This window comes from Onychomys torridus, chromosome 8 (assembly GCF_903995425.1).
Source record: "Onychomys torridus chromosome 8, mOncTor1.1, whole genome shotgun sequence".
Classification (NCBI taxonomy): Eukaryota; Metazoa; Chordata; class Mammalia; order Rodentia; family Cricetidae; genus Onychomys; species Onychomys torridus.
The window spans coordinates 82,611,480-82,635,126 of record NC_050450.1 but is presented as its reverse complement, the minus strand read 5'-3'; the positions used below and the strand labels follow the sequence as shown (position 1 = coordinate 82,635,126).

Sequence of the window (23,647 nt, the reverse complement as noted above, 5' to 3'; positions counted from 1 at the left end):
ACAGAACACTGTCTACATAATAAATAAATAAATCTTTTTTTTTTAAAAAAAAGTTCCTCTATCGTACCTGACTCTCCGCTTGTGTGCCTCCTCAGATCCTGGGCCCATCAGTCCTGGCTGGAGTGGCTGTCATAGTCTTGCTCATACCACTCAATGGAGCTGTGTCCATGAAGATGCGAACCTACCAGGTGAGTGCTCCTGAAGGCACTTGCGTTAGACAGCAACTCCAGGCGGGGTCGGGGGTTGGCACTTGAGGGCCAGTGTTCACCTTCTACACTCAGGACTCCTCCACTCCCTGTACTGAATGTGGATGACCGCAGCCCCTTGTACAAACCTTAAGTCCTCGATCCTCGTCACTATAGTGACAGTCTTATTTCATAGCAGAAACTCCAAGGCCCAGAGTAACTGTGGCAGTCCAGAGACAGAGTAAGGACTCAAACTTGTTCCCACTCATGTTGCTAAAGTGTTGCTAACCAGACACTGAGTTATCATCCGTCTGAAAATGGTTACTGAAGTCTTCAGAAGCTCTGTCTACACATGGAATAAGTGGTAGACTACCTAAGAGTGTCTTAGTCACTGCTCGACTGCTGTGAAGAGACGCCGTGACTTATGATGTCTTAGGAAAGAGAGCGTTTCACTGGGGGCTTGCTTAGGACATCAGAGGCTTAGTCTGTTATCAGCATGGGGGAGAGCATCAGGGCAGTGTGTGTGGCAGACATGGTGCTGGAGAAGTAGTTAAGAGCTACATTCTCATCCAAAGGGAGAAAGAGAGATTGGGCTTGGCATGGGCTTTTGAAACCTCAAAGGCCACCCCAAGTGACACATTTTTTCCAACAACACCACACCTCCTAATCTTTCTAATCCTTTCAAAGAGTGCCACACTTTGGTGACTAAGCATCAAATATATGAGCCTATGGGGGCCATTCAAACCACCACAACCACTTTCCAGGCTCCATTGGACCTTGCCTGCCTCCATTTCTAATCCTCATGGGATGACCACATTCCAGACATGCTGGCTTTTCCTTTCTTTAAGAACCAAACTCGGGTTGGGGATTTAGCTCAGTGGTAGAGCACTTGCGTAGCAAGCACAAGGCCCTGGGTTCAATCCTCAGCTCAAAAAAAAAAAAAAAGAACCAAACTCTATGTACCTCTGGGCCACTACATGTACTCTTCCCTCTTCCTGGAACATTCCCCGCTCTCCTTGCCTCTTTAACATCCTCCCTTCCTTGACTTCTCAGCAGAAACATCACTTCCTTCAGATTGCCCCAAGTTCACTCCCCTGCCCCGACCTGTTTCTCCCCTTATTGAATCCTGTTCTTTCCCTGACATTTACATTGTGTTGTCTGCCTCTGCCATCAGACTGTCAGCTCTATGGTAGCGAGGGCCACATCTGAATCGTCCATCACGCTGTCCTGCATTTGGCACGTGGCTTGACACATAGGCACTCAGCAAATAAGAACTGAGTGGAAAAATCACTGTGATATGCCAGGCCTTAGATTAGGATCTGAGTGAACAGAAAGACAAACAAATCCTGCCTCTGGGAGGCTCATAGTCTGTCCAGGACGTTGTAGAAAGAGGTAGGGATGGAAATGGAAGGCAGGGGCAGAGGATGCTGCCTGGGGAGGTCAGGGGTGTTGACACTAAAGACGGAGCTGCACTTCTGAGTCAGAGGACACTGGTGGTGGGGGACAGGGGTCTGGGCATTTGAGGTGTGGTGGGAAGGCCCGTGGGTCAACATGCAGTGTCTACGCTAGATGAGATGGTATTGGAGGTGTGAGTCTAGCGGGTAGGAGATCTGGGGAGGGGGAAGGGTGTACCACTGATCCTTTCCGGACAGGTCCAACAAATGAAGTTCAAGGACTCTCGCATCAAACTGATGAATGAGATCTTGAATGGCATCAAAGTGCTGAAGCTGTATGCTTGGGAGCCCAGCTTCTTGGAGCAGGTAGAGGGCATCAGGCAGGGAGAGCTCCAGCTGCTGCGCAAGGGTGCCTACCTACAGGCTATCTCCACCTTCATCTGGGTCTGCACCCCCTTTCTGGTGAGACTTTCTGCTGGTATGGGGTTCCTGGATGTGGCTAGGCCAGCCCAAGTCTTGATGTTCCCTGAAACCTCACAAATCCCACCATGACGCTCATTCCCATGCTACCCAGGTGACCCTGATCACCCTCGGAGTGTACGTGTGTGTGGATGAGAACAATGTGCTGGATGCGGAGAAGGCCTTTGTGTCCTTGTCTTTGTTCAATATCTTAAAGATCCCCCTCAACATGCTGCCTCAGTTAATCAGTGGCCTGACCCAGGTAACCCAGGGCAAGCAGGGTGTCTGTTATACTTAGGATATGTGGGAAGGTCGTCAGTCAGGGGTCACTTAGGGTCAATGGATAATCAAATGGGGAGAGTTCTTGGGGCCAGGGAAAGCTGTGGAGACTAAGTGGGTAGTTTGGAGTCACAGGGTCTGAGTTCCTGACACAGCCTCCTTGTTGCCATCTGGACCTTATCTTCAGATAGTGGGAGCCATGTAAGACTTGATTATAGGAGGGGCCCTAGCATTAGTGAGTAGGTCCTCAGGAGGCCCTGCTTAGCCTCAGAAGTTGGGCACCCATAGAGCAATGGAAAAACTAACCACACCCTCCTGTAGGCCAGTGTGTCTCTGAAACGGATCCAAGATTTCCTGAACCAAGATGAACTTGACCCCCACTGTGTGGAAAGAAAGAACATCTCCCCAGGTCCCAACACCCTTACTCCAGGGAAATCCTGCTCCAAGATTCCTCTTGTGACCCCCGTTCTTCTCTGAACTCTACAGCACCTCTCCTAATCAACCCCTCCCCCACGACTCCTCGCACCCCCCCACACCCCCACCCCCACCCCGTCCTTGCTCCAGGGATTCTCTCCCTTGCTCACACTCTTCCCAGTCCTCCATTCGGTCCTCCAATATCCTAGACACGCTGACCTTATGCATCTTGGCCCTCCCAGGCCATGCCATCACCATACACAACGGCACCTTCACCTGGGCCCAGGACCTGCCACCTACCCTGCACAGGTACCCTCGGCTTCTCTCACTCACTTGCCATCTATGCAAAAAAAAAAAAGTGGACAGAGGTCCAATCAAATGTGGTCCCTTCTCTCCTTGTCTCTGGCTTTGACAGGGAATGCAGGAAAAATCCTGTTTTTGACAGAGTGGTGTCAGGAACGGAGGAGGGCTTGGGTCTGCAGGAGGAAGGCTTGGACCAAACCCAAGTTCCGCTACTGACCACTACTCCTTGCTCTTAGCCTAAACATTCAAATCCCGAAGGGGGCACTGGTGGCTGTGGTGGGCCCTGTGGGCTGTGGGAAATCTTCGCTGGTATCTGCCTTACTCGGAGAGATGGAGAAGCTGGAAGGTACAGTGTCTGTGAAGGTGAGATGGGCAGGGGGCTCCTGGAAAGGCATACAGTCTGGACAGCCTCAGGCAAACCCTAAGGCAACCTCTCCATTGGCCAGGGCTCGGTGGCCTATGTCCCCCAGCAGGCGTGGATCCAGAACTGCACGCTTCAGGAAAATGTGCTATTTGGTCAACCCATGAGACCCAAGCACTACCAACAGGCTCTGGAGACCTGTGCCCTGCTGGCTGACCTGGATGTGCTTCCTGGTGGGGACCAGACTGAGATTGGAGAGAAGGTACAGAGCCACCTTTTCATCCCTGAGGAGCCAGCTCATGAGGTTGCTAGCCCAAACCCAACAACCTCAGATTTCCGTACTCACTCACTCGTTCGTCTAACATCATGCCCAGCTCTGTGCCAGGAATCAGCTCTATTCCAGGGAGGAAAATGATACGAACAGACAAGGAATGCCCCAGGTCCATGACAAAGGCCTATGCAGGGTAGAAGAGTAGGAGGTAGGGGTAGAAGAGTCTGTATAAGGAGAAGCATCACTCTTGAGCTGACTCTTAATGACTGAGAAAGAGGAGCGCATCATTCATTGATTCAGCCACCAGATTTTTATTAAGCATCTACTATGGGCTAGGGAATATTATATGATGGCGAATGCACCAGGATAAAAAATTTTGCTTTTATAGAAAAACAATAAGCAAGATAAGCAAAATATATATTAGATAATCCTAAAGGGGAGAGACAAAGCGGCACAGGAATATAAGAAATTTGTGCTTGGCAGTTTTGTTGGGGAGGTTTATCATTGAGAAATAGAGACCTGACTAGAAGGAACAGCCCCCTGCAGAGGACCATGGAGTTCTGGCTGTCTAGGGACCTCGCCTAGAGTCATCTGAGATAGAACAGGTAGTTCAAAGCCTCAGGAAGAAGTGTAACTGGGCATTAGCCCAAGGAAGAAAGCAGCATGGTTGGAGCAGAGTGATCCAGTTGTCAGGAGAAGAAAGGGAAGCGACTGAGGTCATCAGACAGCTGGGATGTTTAGAACCCTGCAGGCCATTTGAAGATTGCAGTTTTTACCCAGAGTGATAGAAGGCCCTTGGAGAGTGAGCCTAGGAGCAGTGGGTGGTCAGAGATGGGCATTTGGTGCACTTTGACCCTGGTGGGTGGCCCTACTTGTCTTGGAACTTATTACATAGATCAGGCTGGTCTTGAACTCTCAGAGATCCACCTTCCTCTGCCTCCCGAGTGCTGGGATAAAAGGTGTGGGCCAGCATTGCCCGCTTTGAATAGGGCTGTTAAATTATAAAACGCGGGGCTCTGGTGGAAGTTTTGTTTTTCTTTGTGGGGTTTTCACTTTCCTGCATGAATTTGTGTGAGGGGTAATGGGAGAACACTCAGTTGCTACAGTGTGTGTGGAGGTCATTTCTATCCTTTCACCTTTGGGAATCGAACTCAGATCCTCTGACTTGGCGGCAAGCACCTTTCTCTGTAGAGCTATCTTGCCATTCCTTGCTTTTATTTTTAAAGTATTTCCTTTTTGTCAATGTGTCAAAGGTCACCTGACATTAAATGTACCACCCTCACTATCTTTTCTGTGCCCAGTTCAGTTATGTTATGTATATTTACAATGTTATGCAATAATCACTAGGACCTTGGGCATGTCCAAATGTCACTCCAACCTTGTTATCTGTCCCTTATCGAACAGATTTGAATTCCTCCTCCCCAAACCTCCAGCAATAGCCACTTTGTTTTTCAAAATGTGGCTACCTAGATACCAGTGTGAGTGGATTTGTACAATACTTGCCTTATGTCCAACTGGTATCATGTCCTCAGAGTTCATCCATGTTGTAGCACATGTCAGCATTTCCTTCCTTCTTGGGGCTAAATAATATTCCAATCTATGGATATAGCCCCTGTTGTTTTCTTGTTCATCTGTTATTGGGCAAGGCAGCCAACTGTGCAGGGTGATGAATAGGCTCATCTGTCCCAGAGGATTCTAAGAGCCTCCTCCTACAACTTTGTGGAGACAGCCAAGTACTCAATGAAACAGAGATTCAGCTGGGCAGTGGTGGCATATGCCTTTAATCCCAGCACTCGAGAGGCATAGCCAGGCAGATCTCTGTGAGTTTGAGGCCAGCCTGGTCTACAAAGCGAGATCCAGGACAGGCACCAAAACTACACAAAAAAAAAGAATAGAGATTCAGAGTTCTGCCTTGCTGAGTGACCCCTTCCATCTACCACCACACATCACCCACCTTCTCCACCCTCTAGGGCATTAACCTATCTGGAGGCCAGCGACAACGGGTGAGTTTGGCCCGAGCTGTTTATAGTGATGCCAACATTTTTTTGCTGGATGACCCATTGTCAGCTGTGGACTCTCATGTGGCTAAACATATTTTTGACCAAGTGATTGGACCAGAAGGTGTGCTGGCAGGCAAGGTGAGGCCACAAGAGGGTGGAAGCAAAAGTGAGATTTGATCCTTGGGGAGAACAGACAGGAGGTGGAGGGGTGGGGGGGGGGGGGGTTGGGCAGGGAGACCTGGAGATGTAGGAACCTGAAAAGCAGGATATGATCTGGGGAAATCCATAGGGATACACACCTCCAAGATGCTGTGCAGGCTCTGGCTGGTGTGGGATATGTTGTGGATGTGCCTGGCCTATGACTGACTCCTCATGTTTATCCCATGGCTCTGTACTCATGCTTGGGGTATGCCTGAGGATGCTGCAGCTCAGAGCCTGCTGCCTTCTCCACAGACTCGGGTGCTGGTAACCCATGGCATCAGCTTCCTGCCCCAGACGGACTTTATCATTGTGCTCGCTGACGGACAGGTGTCTGAGATGGGCCACTACTCAGCCCTCCTCCAGCATAATGGCTCCTTTGCCAACTTCCTCCGAAACTATGCACCAGATGAAGACCAGAAGGACCATGAAGGTGGCAAAAAATTAGTCCCCACCATCCCGGCCTTCCTAACTCCCATCCTTTCCCAGTATTCACCTTGTCTGGAGTTTCTAAGTCTCTCTGGACTGGCCTCGTATGGAGCTGGGACCTAGTTCTAGGAAACCACCTGTATGATAAAGATGCACTAGAGCCTTCCTTCTCTCCCCTCACTGTGAGACCCTGCATCAGCAGCATTTCCCCATTTTTTAAAAGATTTATTTTTTTATTATGTATACAGTATTCTGCCTGCATGTATGCCTGAATGCCAGGAGAGAGCACCAGATCTCATTACAGATGGTTGTGAGCTGCCATGTGGGTGCTGGGAATTGAACTCAGGTCCTCTGGAAGAGTAGCCAGTGCTCCTAACCTCTGAGCCACCTCTCCAGCCCCTGTTTTTCCATTTGTTAAAACAACACAGGAGTTTAGGCCCAGAGTATGTAGCAAAGCTGTTTTATGGTTGAATTGTTTATAAGCGTATAAGTACTTGGCAAAATCATTTACTTACCAACAAGAGTTGTTAAATAATTATTATGACCTGGAACTATTCCAGATAGCAGACTACAAAAAGGCCTCTTTCATCATGAAGTCCAGGGCAGAGTCTGAGCTTACAAAAGACCCGGCTCCCCTACTCTGTTGCCCAGTCAGAGCTCCCTACCTCAACACTCTGAGTTGGCTCTTGGGCCTTTGCTTGGGTTTCCCTGCCTGCTGCCAACCTGCTTGAGCATTCTCAAGTAATATGCCCTTGAGAATCCCTAGACACACATCCTTTCCTTAACCCTCACAGTGACTGGTGGTGCCATGAACTACCCATGACTATTACCCTTATGTGAGTGACGCCTGCCTAAGGCCCTGCTGCCATCAAGGAAGCAGGATTTGAGGGCAGCCAGACTGACTTCAGAGCCCAGGTCTTCAGCCTATTGAGTCCCCTTCTCTACAGTCTGCAAATAACTTTCTGCCTAAATTTCCTTCTGGCTATTTTTTGTTTGTTTTGTTTTGTTTTCAGAGACAGGGTTTCTCTGTATAGCCTAGGCTGTCCTAGAACTCACTCTGTAGACCAGGCTGGTCTTAAACTCACAGAGATCTACCTTCCTCTGCCTCCTGAGTGCTGGGATTAAAGGTGTGTGCCACCACGGCCCGGTTTCCTTCTGGCTGTCATTTCCAACCCTCTCCTCACCCTCTTGCTCATCCATCCAGCCCTTCCCACTGGCATGGAGGATGCGGTCTCAAGGGCTGCAGAAGGGGCCATCAGCCTCTGTGACTTTCCATCCCTGCTGCAGGCTTGCACGATGCAGATGAGGAAGTGCTGTTGGTTGAAGACACACTCAGCACCCACACAGACATGACGGACAATGAGCCATCCATGTACGAGGTCCGCAAGCAGTTCATGAGGTAAACTCCCAGGAGTTCTCAAGTTCCCAGAAGGCTATGTCAGGGCCACCAAACCCCAGTGGGTAGAATACACGTGGACATTCTCCCTGACACTCAAATCCTGGGAGTGTGTCCATGTTCTCAGGCCTGGGTCTGACCAGCTGCTTCCACAGACAGATGAGCTCCATGTCTGCAGAAGGGGAGAGCCAGAACCGGACTGTGACCAAGAGACACACAAGCCCATCAGAGAAGGAGATGCAGGTGACAAACGCGAAGAAAACTGGGACACTGATCACAGAGGAGACAGCAGAGACAGGCAATGTGAGTAGGGTGGGCATGGGCTGCAGACGATGATCAGGTCCCCGGGGCTCGTGGAGATTGGGTGGCCTCTCTTTACAGGTGAAGATGAGCGTGTACTGGGATTATGCCAGGTCTGTGGGGCTCTACACCACGCTAGCTATCTGCCTCCTGTATGTGGGCCAAAGTGCAGCTGCCATCGGAGCCAACGTGTGGCTCAGCGCCTGGACCAATGATGCGGTGGTAGATGGCCGACAGAATAACACCTCCCAAAGGCTAGGTGTCTATGCTGCCCTAGGAATACTACAAGGTGAACATATTGGGGTGCCCAGAAGGGGTTCCCTCATCCCTTCTCTCCTTTGCCCACTTCCCAAACCACAGACCCATACCCCTGTTTCAGAGCCTCCCTAGACCCACCTGGCCATCTGTCTCATTCTGCCCTTCTACTCTGGCCTCCTCCCCTGCCTCTCCCAACAAGGGCTCCTGGTGATGCTGTCAGCCTTCACCATGGTGGTCGGCAGTGTCCAGGCGGCCCGCCTGCTGCATGCGGCTCTGTTGCACAACAAGATTCGTTCACCCCAGTCCTTCTTTGACACAACGCCCTCCGGCCGCATCCTCAACCGTTTCTCTAAGGACATCTATGTCATTGATGAGGTTCTGGCCCCAACCATCCTCATGCTGCTGAATTCCTTCTACACATCCATCTCTACCCTTGTGGTCATCGTGGCCAGCACGCCGCTCTTCATTGTTGTTGTCATACCTCTGGCTGTGCTCTATGGCTTTGTGCAGGTACCAGTGTGGATGGGTGGGACGCTGAAGGGCACGGGGCAGGTGGAGCTCTAGAGTGGGCATAGGGTGTGTGTGTGCACATGGTGGGTGGGTTCTGATGGGGGTCAGGCCCTTTTGTAGATGAGGTCATAGCTAGTTGGATCAGGGACTTCAGTCCATTGCTCCCCGTCCTTGAAACTCACTTATCTAACCTGTAAAATAGACTCTTAAAATCTAATCTGTAGAAATGGTGTGAGGATGAAATGTGTGTTCATACACTGACAGCCCTGGGACCCTTTCCAAATGGCTGTATTTTATTTATGTGTGTGTGTGTGTGTGTGTGTGTGTGTGTGTGTGTGTGTGTGGTGTACATGCACATACATGTTTGTGTGTGTGTGTGTGTGTGCACATGTGCGTGTCCATTTGTGGAGGCCAGAGGTCAATGCTGAGTGTCTTCCTCAATCAGTCTTCACCTTATTTTCTGGGACAGAGTTTCTCATTGGATGCAGAGCTCACCTATCCAGCTAGGCTGACTGCCCAATGAGCTTCAAGGATCTGCCTGGCCCTGCCTCCCCAGGGCTGGGGTTACAGGTGTGCACCGCCATGCCTGGATTTTTATGTGGGTGCTGGGGAATCTTATTTCAGGTCTTCATGATTGTATGGCAATGCACTCTCCTGAGTTGTCCCCTCAGCCCCATACACCAATTGGTACTGTTTGAGAAAATCATTGGAAACAGTTCGAGGGATGCTGTCCTCTGTGTGCATATTTAGACACATATATGTCACCTGAGATGCTCAGCATTCAGGGGCAGCTCATTGTAAAGGCTCGTGATTACTGGGATCTCTCTCTTCGGGGAGGCGATCAGTTCCCACAAGGGGCTGGAAGTGCTGCCCCCTAGGTAAGGGGCCTCCTTGTGTACCCCTCCTGTGCAGACCTGGCTGTCTTTGGTCCACAGGATACAGGCTAGGAAATGGAGGCAGAGCCATGGTTTTGTGGGGTTAGAACCTTTACATGACTATGTAGGTAGACTAAGAGGGACATTTTCAGAAAAAAAAAAAAGATAAAATTATTTCTTGCAGTCATTTTACTGGGAGCACACATCTACAATCTTTAAGCGGAACAAGAAGTCTCACTACTTGGGAGGTTAAACAAGAGAGTGTCATGGTCTGTAAAAGATGATGAGATAGGAGGGCATAAGACATCAGGAAGAGCTTTATGGACAAAGCGGGCTGGCTGGCTGAGCAAAGCTGGTCAGAGAGGAAATGTATAATGTATGTCTGGAATCTGTTCTCCAAGTGAACACAGGGAAAGGCACCAAGGGCTCACGGGAAGAATAGGGCCAGCAGGAGGAAGCACAGGGAATTGTTTGGCGGACATGCAAGACTGAGTTGGTGGTTCCACATCCCTGACTGGAGCTCTCTTCCCATCCCTGGTCAGCGCTTCTATGTGGCTACGTCCCGGCAGCTGAAGCGACTGGAATCCATCAGCCGTTCACCCATCTTCTCACACTTTTCTGAGACAGTCACAGGCGCCAGTGTCATCCGGGCCTATGGCCGAATGGAAGACTTCAAGGTCTTCAGTGACAAGAAGGTGGACATCAACCAGAAGAGCTCCTACCCCTACATTGCCTCGAACCGGTCAGGAGCCTCCCTTTCCCCTACAGGTGCCCACAGGCTCTCTGTGGTTCTGAGTGGGCTCCAGCACTCCCTGCCTTTGTTCATTCCTCCCTGTTGGTCCCCACAGGTGGCTGGGTATCCACGTGGAGTTCGTGGGCAACTGCGTGGTGCTCTTTGCTGCACTGTTTGCAGTGATCGGGAAAAACAGCTTGAATCCAGGGCTTGTGGGTCTCTCTGTGTCCTATGCCCTACAGGTAAGGTGGGGCCCGGGTCACTAGGCAGGGCCACCACTGAGACAGAGGACATACAGGGCTCACTAGCATCTGCTGAGTGTACTCCTCTGCTCCACATGCAGACCAGCCCCACCCAGCTGGATTCCCACTGAGATCTCTCAGCCAGGCATGGGGAGACACTACCAGCCAGGGAGTGTGATGCAGACTGGGGAGGTCTCCCTAGCAGGAAGAAGAAAGGGTGACAAGAGATAAGGGGGTATAGTTCATTGGTAATGTACTTGCCTAATATGTGCAAGACCCTAGGTTCAAACCCAAGTACAGGGAGGAAGGAAGGAAGGAAGGGAGGGAGGGAGGGAGGGAAGGAGGAAGGGACAGAAGGGAGAGAGGGAGGGAGGAAGGGAAGGAGGAAGGGAGGGAGGGAGGGAGGGAGGGAGGGAGGGAGGGAAAGAGTCAAGAGCTTGCAGGAATTTCCCTGCTCTGAGATCTTGGAGGAATGCTCTTGGAGCTTGGCCCAAACAGGACTGCCATGTCTGGGCAAGATATAGGTCAACCTGGCTGAGGTCTGAACATGGGACATGTGGGCCCAGACTCCATGATGTGGTGCATGCCTTCAGGAAAGATACAGCTAGCCCTCCGTGTTCTTGGCTTCTTCACTGAAGAACCAACCAGCTGCAGACAGAAAACAGTTGAAAAGGCTGGAAATGATGATGCATGCCTGGAACCCTAACACTTGGGAGGAAGCTGAGGCAGGAGGATTGCAGTGAATTCAGTGCCAGTGTAAATTACATAGTGAGATCTTTTCTCAAAACAAAACAAAATTAAAAAAAAAAAAAACTCCTCTCAAAACAATCTGAAAAAAATTGTTTAGAAGCTCCTACAAAAAAAAAAAAAAAAAACAAAACAAAAAAAAAAAAAAACAAGACAACTTCACTGAGTCTCTGGACACAGGTAAATGTGGTGACATGTAGGCATTGTGTTAGGGATTTTAAGTAATTGAGACACCATTTGCAGCATACAGGAGGGTGTGGGTATGTTTCATGTAAATAATAAGCCATTTTATGTGAAGGACTTGAACATCTGTGGATTTAGGTATTTTCCCGGGTCCCAGAACCAATACCCGGTGGCTGTGGAGGAGGTAAACAGATCAGGTGACTGGAGCCTGGGATTGGAGGTCACCCTGACACCAGCCTGTACAGTCAAAGAATTATACAAGCTGCAAATGGGATTTTTGTAAAGCAGATCACATGGTTGAGGTCTCAGGTGGCTCAGATCTGAATGCATCGGTAAACAGAAAGCGAGGCCGACAGGCCTGTCTGCTTAAACCTTAATGTGCATGTGACTCATTTGGAGATCTTGTTAAAATGTTCATTCTCATTCCCAAGCTTCAGTGCTGAGCCGAGCTTTGATTCTGCATTGCTGTCAACGCTGCTTGGTAACACAGTCCAGTCCCTGGACTGGCCACACTGACATATTCTGGGAGCATGTTAGGAGTGGAGAGTCTTGGACCTACTGGCTCACACACTGCATTTTGACAGGATGCTCTGAGAAGTTTAATACATGTTAAAGTTTGAGAGACACTGAGTCAGACTGTCCTCCACTAAGTGTGCATTGTCACTGCCTGAGGCACAGATGTGGTTAGAGGCCTAGTCAGCACACAGCGGAGGTCTTAGGCAGGATGGATTCCACGGATGGAGAAATAAAGCCCCTGCTGGGCCCCTCCCACAACACAGTTCCTTTGCGTAGGTGACCTTGGCTTTGAATTGGATGATACGAATGGTGTCAGACCTGGAATCTAATATCATAGCTGTGGAGAGAGTCAAGGAATACACCAAGACTGAGACTGAGGTGAGTTCCCTGCAGCAGAAGGTACCTGGGTGACCTGAGGAAGGATGCTTGGTGGCCTGTCATCACTGTGTTTCAAGGCTAGCTGTTTAAGTGGTATCCATCCTTCTGTCTGTCCGTCCATCCATCCATCCATTCATCCATCCATCGGTCCATCCATCCATCAACTCTCAGAGTATCAGGCCATGGTTGATGCTATATATAGAGGGCTCAGAGCTGAGCCAAAGATTCTGAGCCAGTGGAGGCACACGGCATGTAGATGGTAAGGCTCTGGGGCTGCCCAGAGGACAGATAGGGGAGGTGGTTCTGCGGTGATCCTGGAGTAAGTGAGATTCAGAGAATGGGCAAGTTTTGACAGATGAGGTGAAGAAGGGGTGGGGCAGGGGGAAGATGAGCATTCCAGCCAAAGGGACTGAGGTGGGGCCATGTGTGTTTTGTTTTGTTTTGTTTTGTTTTGTTTTGTTTTTCAAGATTGGGTTTCTCTGTGTAACCTTGGCTGTCCTGGAACTTACTCTCTCTTTGCTCCCCCACCTCCTGAGTGCTGGGATTAAAGATGTGTCCCACTGGGTTGGGGATTTAGCTCAGTGGTAGAGCGCTTGCGCAAGGCCCTGGGTTCGATCCTCAGCTTTAAAAAAAAAAAAAAAGTGTGCCGCTGCCACCACCAGGCAGTGTGCTCTTTTTTAGAGAAAAGGAATTGTTCTCGCCTAGGTGGGTACAGATTTTTCCCCAAAGAGGGCATATTTCAGACCTCGTCATGCCCAGAAGCTGCACCATCTCTGAGCTCTTAGTGTCAAGCAGCCCCACTTTTGACCTCTGACTGTGTGTTCCAATGGTCACAGTTCTGCCCTCTATGAGACCCCAGTGCTGTGACCTGCCTTTGTTTCCCCAGCCATCGGCTCCTGTTCAGCCTAGACTCAATCTACACTCCACAAGGAGATGCTCTCAACCTGTCCCTGTCCTTGCCTACAAAACCCTGCCCCATCTGCGCCCACGTGCCCATACTTGTACAGAGCCACTAATGTGTAGCTGGGGGAAAACTGTTAATGTTCCTTCAAGTTCATAACCACCCTCCGCAGCTGGTGTCCCCGCTTCCCTTCCCTGAGAATTATGCACTCCCACTTTCCAAAAGACCTCTTCAGAGCATCCTCTGTCCTCAAACCACATCTGTTCTCTGTGCTCAGCCCTCCACCTCACCTGACTCTTTCTTCCCTGAGAAAATAGGTTAAAGATGTGAACTCCCTTCACCTTCGGCTCTTCAGTGCCGCCTGGGCATCCTTTCCTCCTCCCTTTCCCTTTGAGCTGATGTTTTCCCTTGTCTTTTCACAGTCCAGCCTCTCGGCTTCTATCAGCTCAAATGGCTGCTGAAGAATATGACTTCCTCAGTCAGACCTTCTGTCTTGCTCCCTCTGTTGGAAGATTCTCATCCTAGGGCACCTTCCATTCTAGACATAAACACCCCCCCTCCCCCTGCATCACATTGCCTCGGTTCTTAGTTCTCCTTTGTTGGGAAGGCCGATTGAAGATGTGATCTGCACAGGTTCCAATTCTTCCTTACCCCGGCCCTTGCCTGCTGCTGCCTGCTTTCCACGAAAACAGCTCACTCATGACCTACCTGGCTCGAGTCTAAGAGACGCTTTTCTGTGCTGTCTGGTTTGACATCAGCTACATCCAGATGAAAGCATTCACTCTTCCGCTTGGGGCTTCTTCTGTGACCCAAGCCCTAGGTCTGTGGGTGGACCTTCACTGAACCTCCACCCACTTACTTGTTCTCCATCCCAAGTCCCCCACTCCCCCACCCCCGGGCCTCCACGCTAGCCCCACTTCCCCCAGGGTACACCTGATTCCTGAGATATCCGTGTCTCAACATCCAACATGTCCTGTGGATGCACAGTTGCTTTATCCCAAATGATGCTGGTATCCATGTCTGCCTTTAGCATCTCCTGGAGGGAGCTATCTGTATAAACTGCTGTTCCTGGTTCTGTTACTCCCTTCCCCCTCCTTCTCCCCTTCCCCATCTCCCCCTCCCCCCTTACCTCCTCCTTCCTTTTCCCCCTCCCCCCTTGTCCTCTCTTCTCTCTCCCCTCCCTCTTCCTTCTATCCCTTTCCCTCCCCTCTCCCCTTTCTCCTTTCCCCTTCCTCCTCTCCCTCCTCTTCTTCCTCTTTTTCTTCTTTTCCCAGTTCTGGGGCTGGAACCCAGGACCTCATATATGCCAGGCAAGCACTCTGCCCCTGAGATACATCCCTGGCCCTTGGATTTTGTTAACAGTCCTGCTGTTTATCTCTTGCTGGCCTCAGACTCGCAACCCTGCTTCTGTCTCCCAGGGCTGTTCCTTCCAGGTGTGTGCTACTCCACTCAGCTCCCTCTGCCGCTTTCAAAGCTGACTGTCTGCCTTCCTTACCCAGAAGCAAGGTTGGCTTCAGGTGTGCAGCCTGAAATGTCCCACAGTTCCCCATCTTGGAAGGGCCCCACACTCAGCAGGGCTGCGTGTCCGTTCAGTAGGTTCAGTATTCTGCTGTTGTCGCTTGGCATCTTAGTAATTTTTTTTTTTTTTTTTTTTTGGACAACAGGCCCTGAGGGTTTGGGTTTTTTGTTTTGTTTTACACTGGGACTCTCAAATGGATATAGCTCGTTCTTCCTCGAAGCGCCCACCATCTTCCCTCCAGCCGGTCCATTCTCCTCGCAGTGCCCAGTGAGACCCTTTAAAACTCCACTGGGGGGTTGGGGATTTAGCTCAGTGGTAGAGAGTACTTGCTTAGCAACCGCAAGGCCCTGGGTTCGATCCTCAGCTCAAAAAAACAAAACAAACAAACAAAACAAAAAAAACAAAAAACTCCACTGGGAACTGGGCATGGTGGTGCGTGCCTTTTATTTTCAGCACTAGAAAGGCAGAGGCAAACTCTGTGAGTTTGAGACCAACCATGGTCTAGTGTGATAGCTCTTTTGGTAAAGTGCATAACTAACATGCCCAGAGCCCTGGGTTCTGTCGCTAAAACCAAACAAATCTGGTGTGGTGGCTTGTGCCTATAACCTCAGCACTTGGGAGGTAATTCAGAGTACCTGCCTCTGTGCTGCAGAACACCAACTGCAAACATCATTCCCTTGTCTGTCTGTCTGTCCTCTAGGCAGCCATTTGCCTGGTTCCCTCCCTCACCTCCTTCAGGTAACCACTGTCACCTCTTCCAGGAAGCCTTCCTGAAGAGTTCGTAGACCAGCAAACTCTTGTGGGCCCAAGTCCTCATCACTTGTTCCACTACAGAGCCTTGCTTCTGTATAAATCATATGCCCTGTGTATGCTGGGACGCAAGCCTCCGGAAGGAGAGCTTTGTCTCCTTGGTGATACTTAGTAATAAAGAATGAATAAAGATGGCGAAAGGAGGTACAAAAGCAGGCAGGGAGAGCCCCTCAGAGACGCGTGACAGAGAGGCAGGGGCAGGGCAGCCAGGTTTTAGAGCAGCATGTGGGGGTGTGGCCCAGTGGTAGCCTGCTTGCCTGGCAGGTGTGAGCCCCTGGGTTCTAGCAAAGGAAAAAGTCAAAGGATATAAGGATTCCCTGAACCACAGGTGCCAGGCCTCCCCAGCAGGAGCCAGGGTGAGAGAGGATTGAGGTGTCTGGAAAGAGGTGGGGCTGAACAGCGGGAGAGGGCTTGGACAGGTGTCAGCCTGATGAGAACATGAGAACCCAACTCTCTCCTGCTAGGCTCCCTGGGTAGTGGAGGGCAACCGTCCTCCAAAAGGCTGGCCCACGTGTGGGGCAGTGGAGTTCCGGAACTATTCAGTGCGGTACCGCCCAGGCCTTGAGTTGGTGCTGAAGAACTTGACTCTGCATGTGCAGGGTGGCGAGAAGGTACTTGTGCCTGGGGACCTTGCCACAGTCTTGTGGGGGAACGTGGGTGCTCTAACTGGCTCTCTCTTGGGGTGCTGATAGAAACCCAGAGGTGCCCCTGACAGCCCTTCCCATGCCCCACAGGTAGGCATTGTGGGCCGCACTGGTGCTGGCAAGTCTTCCATGGCTCTCTGCCTGTTCCGAATCCTGGAGGCCGCAGAGGGCGAGATCTGCATTGATGGGCTCAATGTGGCACACATTGGCCTCCACGACCTCCGTTCTCAGCTCACCATCATCCCTCAGGTAGGAGCCTGCTGACCCTGCTCCTCCCCCACCCCGCACTCCCAAACCCTGTAACTTCAAGAACTTAAAGAACTGGGCCTTGGGGCCTGGTTGGAAAGATGCCTCCACAGCCAAGAGCAGAGTCAACACAAAAGCCACCTAGGCGCAGATCTGGAAGGACAGACTCCTTGGCCAGTCAGGACTGCCCTTGGGCTCCTGAACTAGCAAATGGGAAGGACCACAGGCTCCTCCCAGCAGAGCAATGCTGAGGCCCTGGTTGCACGGCTCTAAAGTGGTGCAGCCTTTTCTGGCTCCTTAGGGTGTTTTTTATGCCGAGTAGACACTTCGGAGGCAGATTAGTGGCGCTGCTTCCCGCTGCAGCAGGGGACCAGCTACTGGCCAAGCTGAGGTTTATCACTCCCCCACAGACAGTTGTTTTTTTTTTTTTTTTAAATCTCCCTGGTAATGTCCCCCTTCTGGAAGACTGGGGACAGAGCAGAGAGCTTCTGCCCGATGACTTTCCTTCCTCACGCTCCTGAGACTCCTTATAGGGGCTAAGCTATTTCTCTCCGATATCATGTCACCAGGACCCCATCCTATTCTCGGGGTCCCTGCGCATGAACCTAGACCCCTTTGGCCGTTACTCAGAGGAGGACATCTGGGGGGCCCTGGAGCTGTCCCACCTGCACTCGTTTGTGAGCAGCCAGCCAGCAGGCCTGGACTTCCAGTGCTCGGAGGGAGGGGATAATCTCAGGTAAGAGTGGGAGTACACAGGTCAGGAGTGCTGCCCCCCAACTGGGGGCCCTGTGGGTGCTGGGCAGAATCCGGTTGAGCCCCTAACCCACACTGGCATGCACCTCAGCCAGAGTTGCACAGGGATGTTATTTCCTGTGGAGTATAGTCTCAGAAAGAACATGGTGCTTCCTCAGACCCCTCATACAAGACTCACTTTGCAGTTTTGGAAACAAACTCAGAGAGGGCAGGGATTCACCAAAGTTGCACAGCTAAGAGAAGGCATGCCTGGGATTTGAACCAGCTCTGGTTCTCATCTAATTCGACCCCAGTGACGTACAGATGAAACAGTCCCACCCTCGTTGGAATCTCCTAGGGTCATGTACCTGTGGCATAAGTGAAAGGAAGCCCGTGTTGCTCTAGAAAGCTAAAGATGTCTGCCAGGATAGAGGCAGTCAGCTTGGGAATATACAACGTAGGCTCTCTCTGCATTCCCTGTGCCCACTCCAGATACTTAGGGTTCACAACCCAAGCCTCTGGGCTGTGTGTTCCAGAGATCAGCAGTCTGTTCTTACTGAGGCAAAAGCCTCAAGATATCTAGACTTTCTTTGGTATTCTATTTGAGTTTGTTTCTGATGGTAGAGTCACCCTAGGCAAACTCTTTACTGCTAAGTCATAGTCCTAGCTGTGTGATTTGGGGCAAATTGCTTAACCATTCTGTGTCTCTTTTACATTCACTATATAAATAGGGATAATAATAATCTATGCCTGCTTGCATTGCACTCCCTGATAATAATATAATATGAGGGCTGAAGAGATGGGTCAGCAGTTAAGAGCACTGGCTGCTCTTCCAGAGGACTCAGGTTCAATTCCCAGCACCCATATGGCAGCTCACAATTAGCTGTAACTCCGGTTCCAGGAGATTTAACCTCCTCTTCTGGCCTCAGTAGGCACAGAACACATGTGGTACACAGACATACATGCAGGCAAAATACCCATATACATAAACTAATAAATAAAATAAACATATATAATGTAAGCTACATATATATAATTACATATTTTTTCTAGTAGCCACATTAGTGGGCAGCAGAGTGATATCCCTTCTCAAGAGAGGCATTAACCTCTGAGCCATCTCTCCAACCCAATTCTCTCTTTCTAAAATGTGGGTTATGGGGATCAAATTCAGGCTATCAGACTTAATGACAAGCATCTTTATCCACTGAACCATCTAACTGAATAGGCCCTGGAATAAATTCTAAAAACATATTTTATCTAGCCCAATGTATCTAAAATAATATTCAATGTGTCAGCAATATAAAAGCTATTGGGTGATATATGCCTGTCATCCCAGGCCTTGGGAGGCTGAAACAGGAGGATTACTTTAAGTTTAAGGCCAGTCTGGGCTACATAATGATTTCTTGTCTTAAAGAAAAAGAAAGAAAGAAAGAAAGAAAGAAAGAAAGAAAGAAAGAAGGAAGGAAGGAAGGAAGGAAGGAAGGAAAGAAAGAAAGAAAGAAAGAAAGAGGGAAGGAGGGAGGGAGGGAGGAAGGAAGGAAGGAAGGAAGGAAAGAAAGAAAGAGGGAAGGAGGGAGGGAGGGAGGGAGGAAGGAAGGAAGGAAAGAAGAAAGAAAGAGAGAAAGAGAGAGAGGGAGGGAGGGAGGGAGGGAGGAAGGGAGGGAAAAGGAAGTTATTATGGATATTTTGCTTTTTTTTTTTCCACAGAATTTTAAAATCCTGCTTGTATTTTCCACTTTCTTTTTGTTGTTGTTTGTTTGTTTTCAAAATAGGCTTTCTCTGTATAGCCCTGGCTGTCCTGGAACTCACTCTGTGGGCCAGGCTGGCCTCAAACTCAGAGATCTGCCTGCCTCTGCCTTGCAAGAGCTGGGATTAAAGGCGTGCTCCACCGCTGCCTGACAGTTGTTTGCTTTTTGAGACAGGGTCTCTGTGCAGCCCTGACTATCCTAGAACTTGCTATGTAGACGAGGCTGGACTAGAACTCACAGAGATTCTGCCTCTCTGCCTCTGCCTCTTCTCTCTCTTAATGCCCTCTCTTTTTTTCTTACTTTTTCCTTTTGGTGCTGGGGTTGAACCCAGGACCTTGTACATGCTGAGCAACACTTCACCGTGACCTACATTCCTAACCCTTTATTTTCATCCTTCTATTCAGTGCATATGCATGTTTCAAAACTTGAAACAAACAAACATAAGGTCACATCTTAATGTTTTGCACACATTAATGTTTTGCAGTATTCAAAGTACTTTGGCCTCCACCATCTCATTTAATCTTTTCTGCTGCCCCGTGGGCCGGAAATAGAAATGGAATTACTTGCCCCAAACTGCCTTGCCAGCCAGAGGCAGAGCAAGGGAGTTAGGGAGATGTGAGATTTTGTCCCCATGGCCTTCCTTACTTCATCACAAGGCTTCCTCAAATGGCAAACAGGTGGTGCAGGCCTTGCAGCGCATACCTGTAATCCCAACTACCAGCCTTGGCTGGATGGAGATCTAGTTCTTGCTTAGTGAGTGTGAGGTCTGGGTTCAGTTCCCAGTACAACACCCCCCTGTCTGCTAGCCCCCAGCACTTTCCCAAGAGCATCTGTAGCCCTTCACGCCAGGAGCAGAGACAGAAACTGTCCCTCGTCCTCTTTCAGTGCGCTTGTGGTCACTTAAGTATGACCTGTGTCCTGTGCCAGGCCCACCATTAATCAGCCCTGAGCTCTATCTGGCAGCTCATTCTGCTGCCAGAACCTTCATTAGTTTCGGGAAGAGGCCAGGGAGGGAGGCCGGTCTTTGCTTTGGCTGTGACTCACCCCTCTGGGAAGGGTTGAGGTATTTGTCCTTGGTGGGTGGGTGGGGGTGCTGTGGCCTCTGTGGTTGGGAACACAGCCCTGCTTTGTTTATTGGCTCTGGCTTTCAAGGCCGGGAGGTTGAAGATAAGGATCTGCCCTCCTGATCTCCAGTGAACAAAGATGGGGAGTCCCCAGGTCCCTCCCTTCCATGTCTCCCAAGCAGAGCCATGCTCTCTACTCCCTGTGTGGGTAGGAGATGGCTGCCAGAATGGTATAATCATAGTTGAGCAAGATGGCATGAGAGGCTTGTATGCAAATATCCAGGGAGAGCAATCCCAGTGTGTTCTTACTATAAAGTGTGAATGACTGACAATGTGAGGTGAGGACACACTCTGGCACTAGTTCAGAATGTGGTCCGGAAGGAAGCACAGGAAGAGAGACCTGAGGATACTGACAGCAGAGCTCTTGCGGTGATGTCTGGCTCTGGCTCTCCAGGCCCCTCACTATGGTACAAAGCCTTGTCCCTGCTCCTGGAGGGCTGTGGCAGAGCCAGGAAATATAGACAGCTAGTTCTGGGCTGCTGAGAAGAAGTAGGGACAAACCCAATGGAAACAAGGCCTGAGGCCTGGAAGGTGGCTTGGGCACCTAGCTGGAAACACCTGCCTTCCTTCTCAGTGTTGGCCAGAGGCAGCTGGTGTGCCTGGCCCGAGCCCTGCTCCGCAAGAGCCGCGTCCTGGTTTTAGATGAGGCCACTGCTGCCATTGACCTGGAGACAGATGACCTCATCCAGGGCACCATCCGCACCCAGTTTGAAGACTGCACTGTACTGACCATTGCCCACCGGCTCAACACTATCATGGACTACAACAGGTGGGCCATGGAATACCAAGTGGGTGAGGGGATGGAAAGTCATGGAACGAGGGCATCTGTGGCTGTCACCTGGGAGTCCGCAAGAGGCAGGGCAAATGAGACTCTTAGAATTGGCTATGGCATGGAAGCACAGAACAGGGTTCCCAAGTTATGCTTCAGATGCAGGGTAGAGTTAACTGGGTACAATGACATCTGCAAAGACCCAGGGTCTTTGGAATTACCAACATGTGGGGAAAGGTACACCAGGCTCCCTAGACATTGGAAACTGCATGGGTCACCTCTGTGCTCCTAACTGAGAATGGGTAAGGGCAGGGGAATGGCCCCTCATGTCACTTCCAAGCTTGTGGGTGGAGCGTTTGCACGCCCATCACCTCATTACAACCTGTGTCGGGGAAGTACAACACTACACCGGGGGATGTGATAAAGCTGCTTGGGAGGTCCCTGGCAGACTCCTGGGTCCCATCCTTGGTGACTAGACCCTACCAGTCCCTAAAAGGGCTGATACTTGTGGGGAAGGCATTGTGTCTGAGCCAGAGCACTGAGCCTCTGATTGCTGTGTGACTATGGGCAGCTTGCAAAGCTTTGCTGGGGCTGCTCCATGTCTCTCAGAACTGCTGGAAGGAGTCAGTGAAAGCATATGTAAACTGAAGGTTTGCTCCCCAGCCCCCTTAGAGCCCATTTATCATTATTCTCCCTAGCATTCATTCCCCCAAGGATGAGAAAGGGAGCCCCTCAAAATCACTTGGCTTCCTTGGGTGGGAGGATGGGTCAACTGAGGCTTTCTCTTGCAAGTGTCCCCCATGCAGCCAGCAGGATCTGGGGGGTGGTGAGCATGCCTGATGCCACCCTGTGTCTGTCCCACCTCTACCCCATCTCTATCCCCCCAACTCCCACTCAGGATCCTACTGGAAGGAGAGTACAGGTGGGCTGCAAGTGCTGGGCTCTGCCTCCGGGGAAAGAGGCAGGGCTGAGAGGTCTTTCCGGATTCATTCCCTAATAGCCCTAGGGTGGGAGGCTCGGGCCCCACCATGGAGGGGTGGGAGTCCACTCATTCTAAAAGGGCAGGCAGAAATTAATCAAAGAGTCAGGTTACAGAGCCTGTAATTAGAGCCCACGGGAAAGAAGCAGGGGTCCCTGTGTGCAGGCAGAGAAGTCAGGCTAGCAGGGTGGCAGGACCTTCTCTTCCAAGAAAGGGCAGTGCTAGGCAGACCCAAAGGATGGGGAAAGGATGAGAGATGGGGAGTGAAGAAGGGAGGTGGCTGAATACCTCAGAAAAAGAGGCAGCACAGCCCCCAAGGCAGGGAGCACTGAGACTGGAGGGTGGAGCCAGAAAGAGGAACCAGCCCCCAAAGCTGTTCTTGAAGACCATGCAGAGTCAGCTGGTCATCATGTTAAAGGGCCAGTAGAAGCCACTGGAGACTGAGTTTGGATAAGACAGCCTCCTGGCCCAGGTCTGGACAGTGGCCAGGTGGTAATGTTTACTCCTTCCCAGCACACAGATCTAGGAGCCCAGCAGGTGGGGATTAGAAAACAATCTACCTCTCACAAAGGAGTCTCTCTCCAAGCTTAGGGGTTCCTGCCCTTCCCACCTTCCCCTGGTGCAGCTGGCTATAGGTCTTGTGCCAGGTTCCTCCTGCGTGTGGTTGATAGGAGACTCTAACTCCAGGCTCAGGCTTGCCTGGGGTGGGGCAGTTGATCCATGCTGCAGTAGCAGCAGCAGCAGCAGCAACAGCAGCAGCAGTAGCAGCCCAAGACCCAGATTGCAGCGTTGGCCTCTCTGCAGCCTGGTTTCCTGCCGTGTGTCTTTGTGAGCTGGCACAAAGTAGACGGATGTACACAGGGCCTAGCGCAGGCCTGTGGCTCCCTGCACACAGCCTGCTGAAGCCTTGCGACCCCAGCGGCAGGATGGCTCATTAGGGAAGGCTTTCCATTTCCAAGCCCAGACTAGCAGAGATGAATAGGACTTTGTGTTTGATCCTAGAAACCGCTTCGTGTGCTAAGAGAGCTAACCAAATAGCGAAAATAACCAGGCTTTTGAGTGTGCACAGGTGGCCTATCAGTTGTGCTGAGTGGGTTGACTGACGTGGGTGGCCTGACATGTCACAGCAGAGCCTGAGCAGTACTCAAAGGGCAGGGCTGGCCTCCAGGGCTGAGTCTACGCTGATGGAGACCTAACTACTTTTTCTTTTTTGGCTAGGGTCCTGGTCTTGGACAAAGGAGCAGTAGCTGAATTTGATTCTCCAACCAACCTCATTGCAGCTGGAGGCATCTTCTATGGGATGGCCAAAGATGCCGGACTCGCCTAGACTACATTCCAAGGGTTTCTTCCTTGTCTGAATCCAATAGCAAGTGTCTGCAGAATGGACTTGATGGCAATGAGTGGGGGCATTTGTGATATTTGTATTATTCTTATTATTATTCTGCAAATTGCCTCACAGACTAGCCATACTTAACACTGGAATGAGGAAGTGAGTTGGGGTCTAGTTGAAAGCCAAGTTCAGACCAGTGCCTGGGTCTCCTGGTCCTAGTCTACCATTAGCCCCACACTGCAGTTTTTAAGACCACTCCTGCCACTACATTTTTATTACCCCCCCTCCTTTTTAACGAACCTTCCTCCTCTTGGTCCAGGGACTGCTAGGTCAGTCTGTCCCAAAAACAGTCCCTGTATTGGTGCTGTCTGAATCCACTTGAGATAGGATACTGATGAAATAAAGTTGTGTGGT

General features: G+C 50.6%; 1 protein-coding gene across 1 annotated transcript in view; it reads left to right on the top strand.

Annotated features, from left to right (window-relative positions):
• Abcc3 (ATP binding cassette subfamily C member 3) overlaps positions 1-23,637 on the top strand; it is a 35,505-nt gene extending 11,868 nt beyond the window's left edge. Inside the window, exons 11-31 of the mRNA XM_036195293.1 lie at positions 96-188; positions 1,838-2,041; positions 2,154-2,300; positions 2,639-2,726; positions 2,974-3,040; positions 3,271-3,397; positions 3,481-3,657; positions 5,637-5,804; positions 6,120-6,297; positions 7,581-7,692; positions 7,845-7,992; positions 8,071-8,278; positions 8,447-8,757; positions 10,175-10,374; positions 10,481-10,607; positions 12,330-12,431; positions 16,126-16,272; positions 16,396-16,554; positions 17,121-17,287; positions 20,730-20,924; positions 23,122-23,637. Coding sequence (XP_036051186.1) covers positions 96-188; positions 1,838-2,041; positions 2,154-2,300; positions 2,639-2,726; positions 2,974-3,040; positions 3,271-3,397; positions 3,481-3,657; positions 5,637-5,804; positions 6,120-6,297; positions 7,581-7,692; positions 7,845-7,992; positions 8,071-8,278; positions 8,447-8,757; positions 10,175-10,374; positions 10,481-10,607; positions 12,330-12,431; positions 16,126-16,272; positions 16,396-16,554; positions 17,121-17,287; positions 20,730-20,924; positions 23,122-23,230 — 3,234 coding nt within the window. The 3' untranslated portion in view covers positions 23,231-23,637. The remainder of the gene's footprint in view (positions 1-95; positions 189-1,837; positions 2,042-2,153; positions 2,301-2,638; positions 2,727-2,973; positions 3,041-3,270; positions 3,398-3,480; positions 3,658-5,636; positions 5,805-6,119; positions 6,298-7,580; positions 7,693-7,844; positions 7,993-8,070; positions 8,279-8,446; positions 8,758-10,174; positions 10,375-10,480; positions 10,608-12,329; positions 12,432-16,125; positions 16,273-16,395; positions 16,555-17,120; positions 17,288-20,729; positions 20,925-23,121) is intronic.
• Positions 23,638-23,647: the final 10 nt, after the last annotated feature.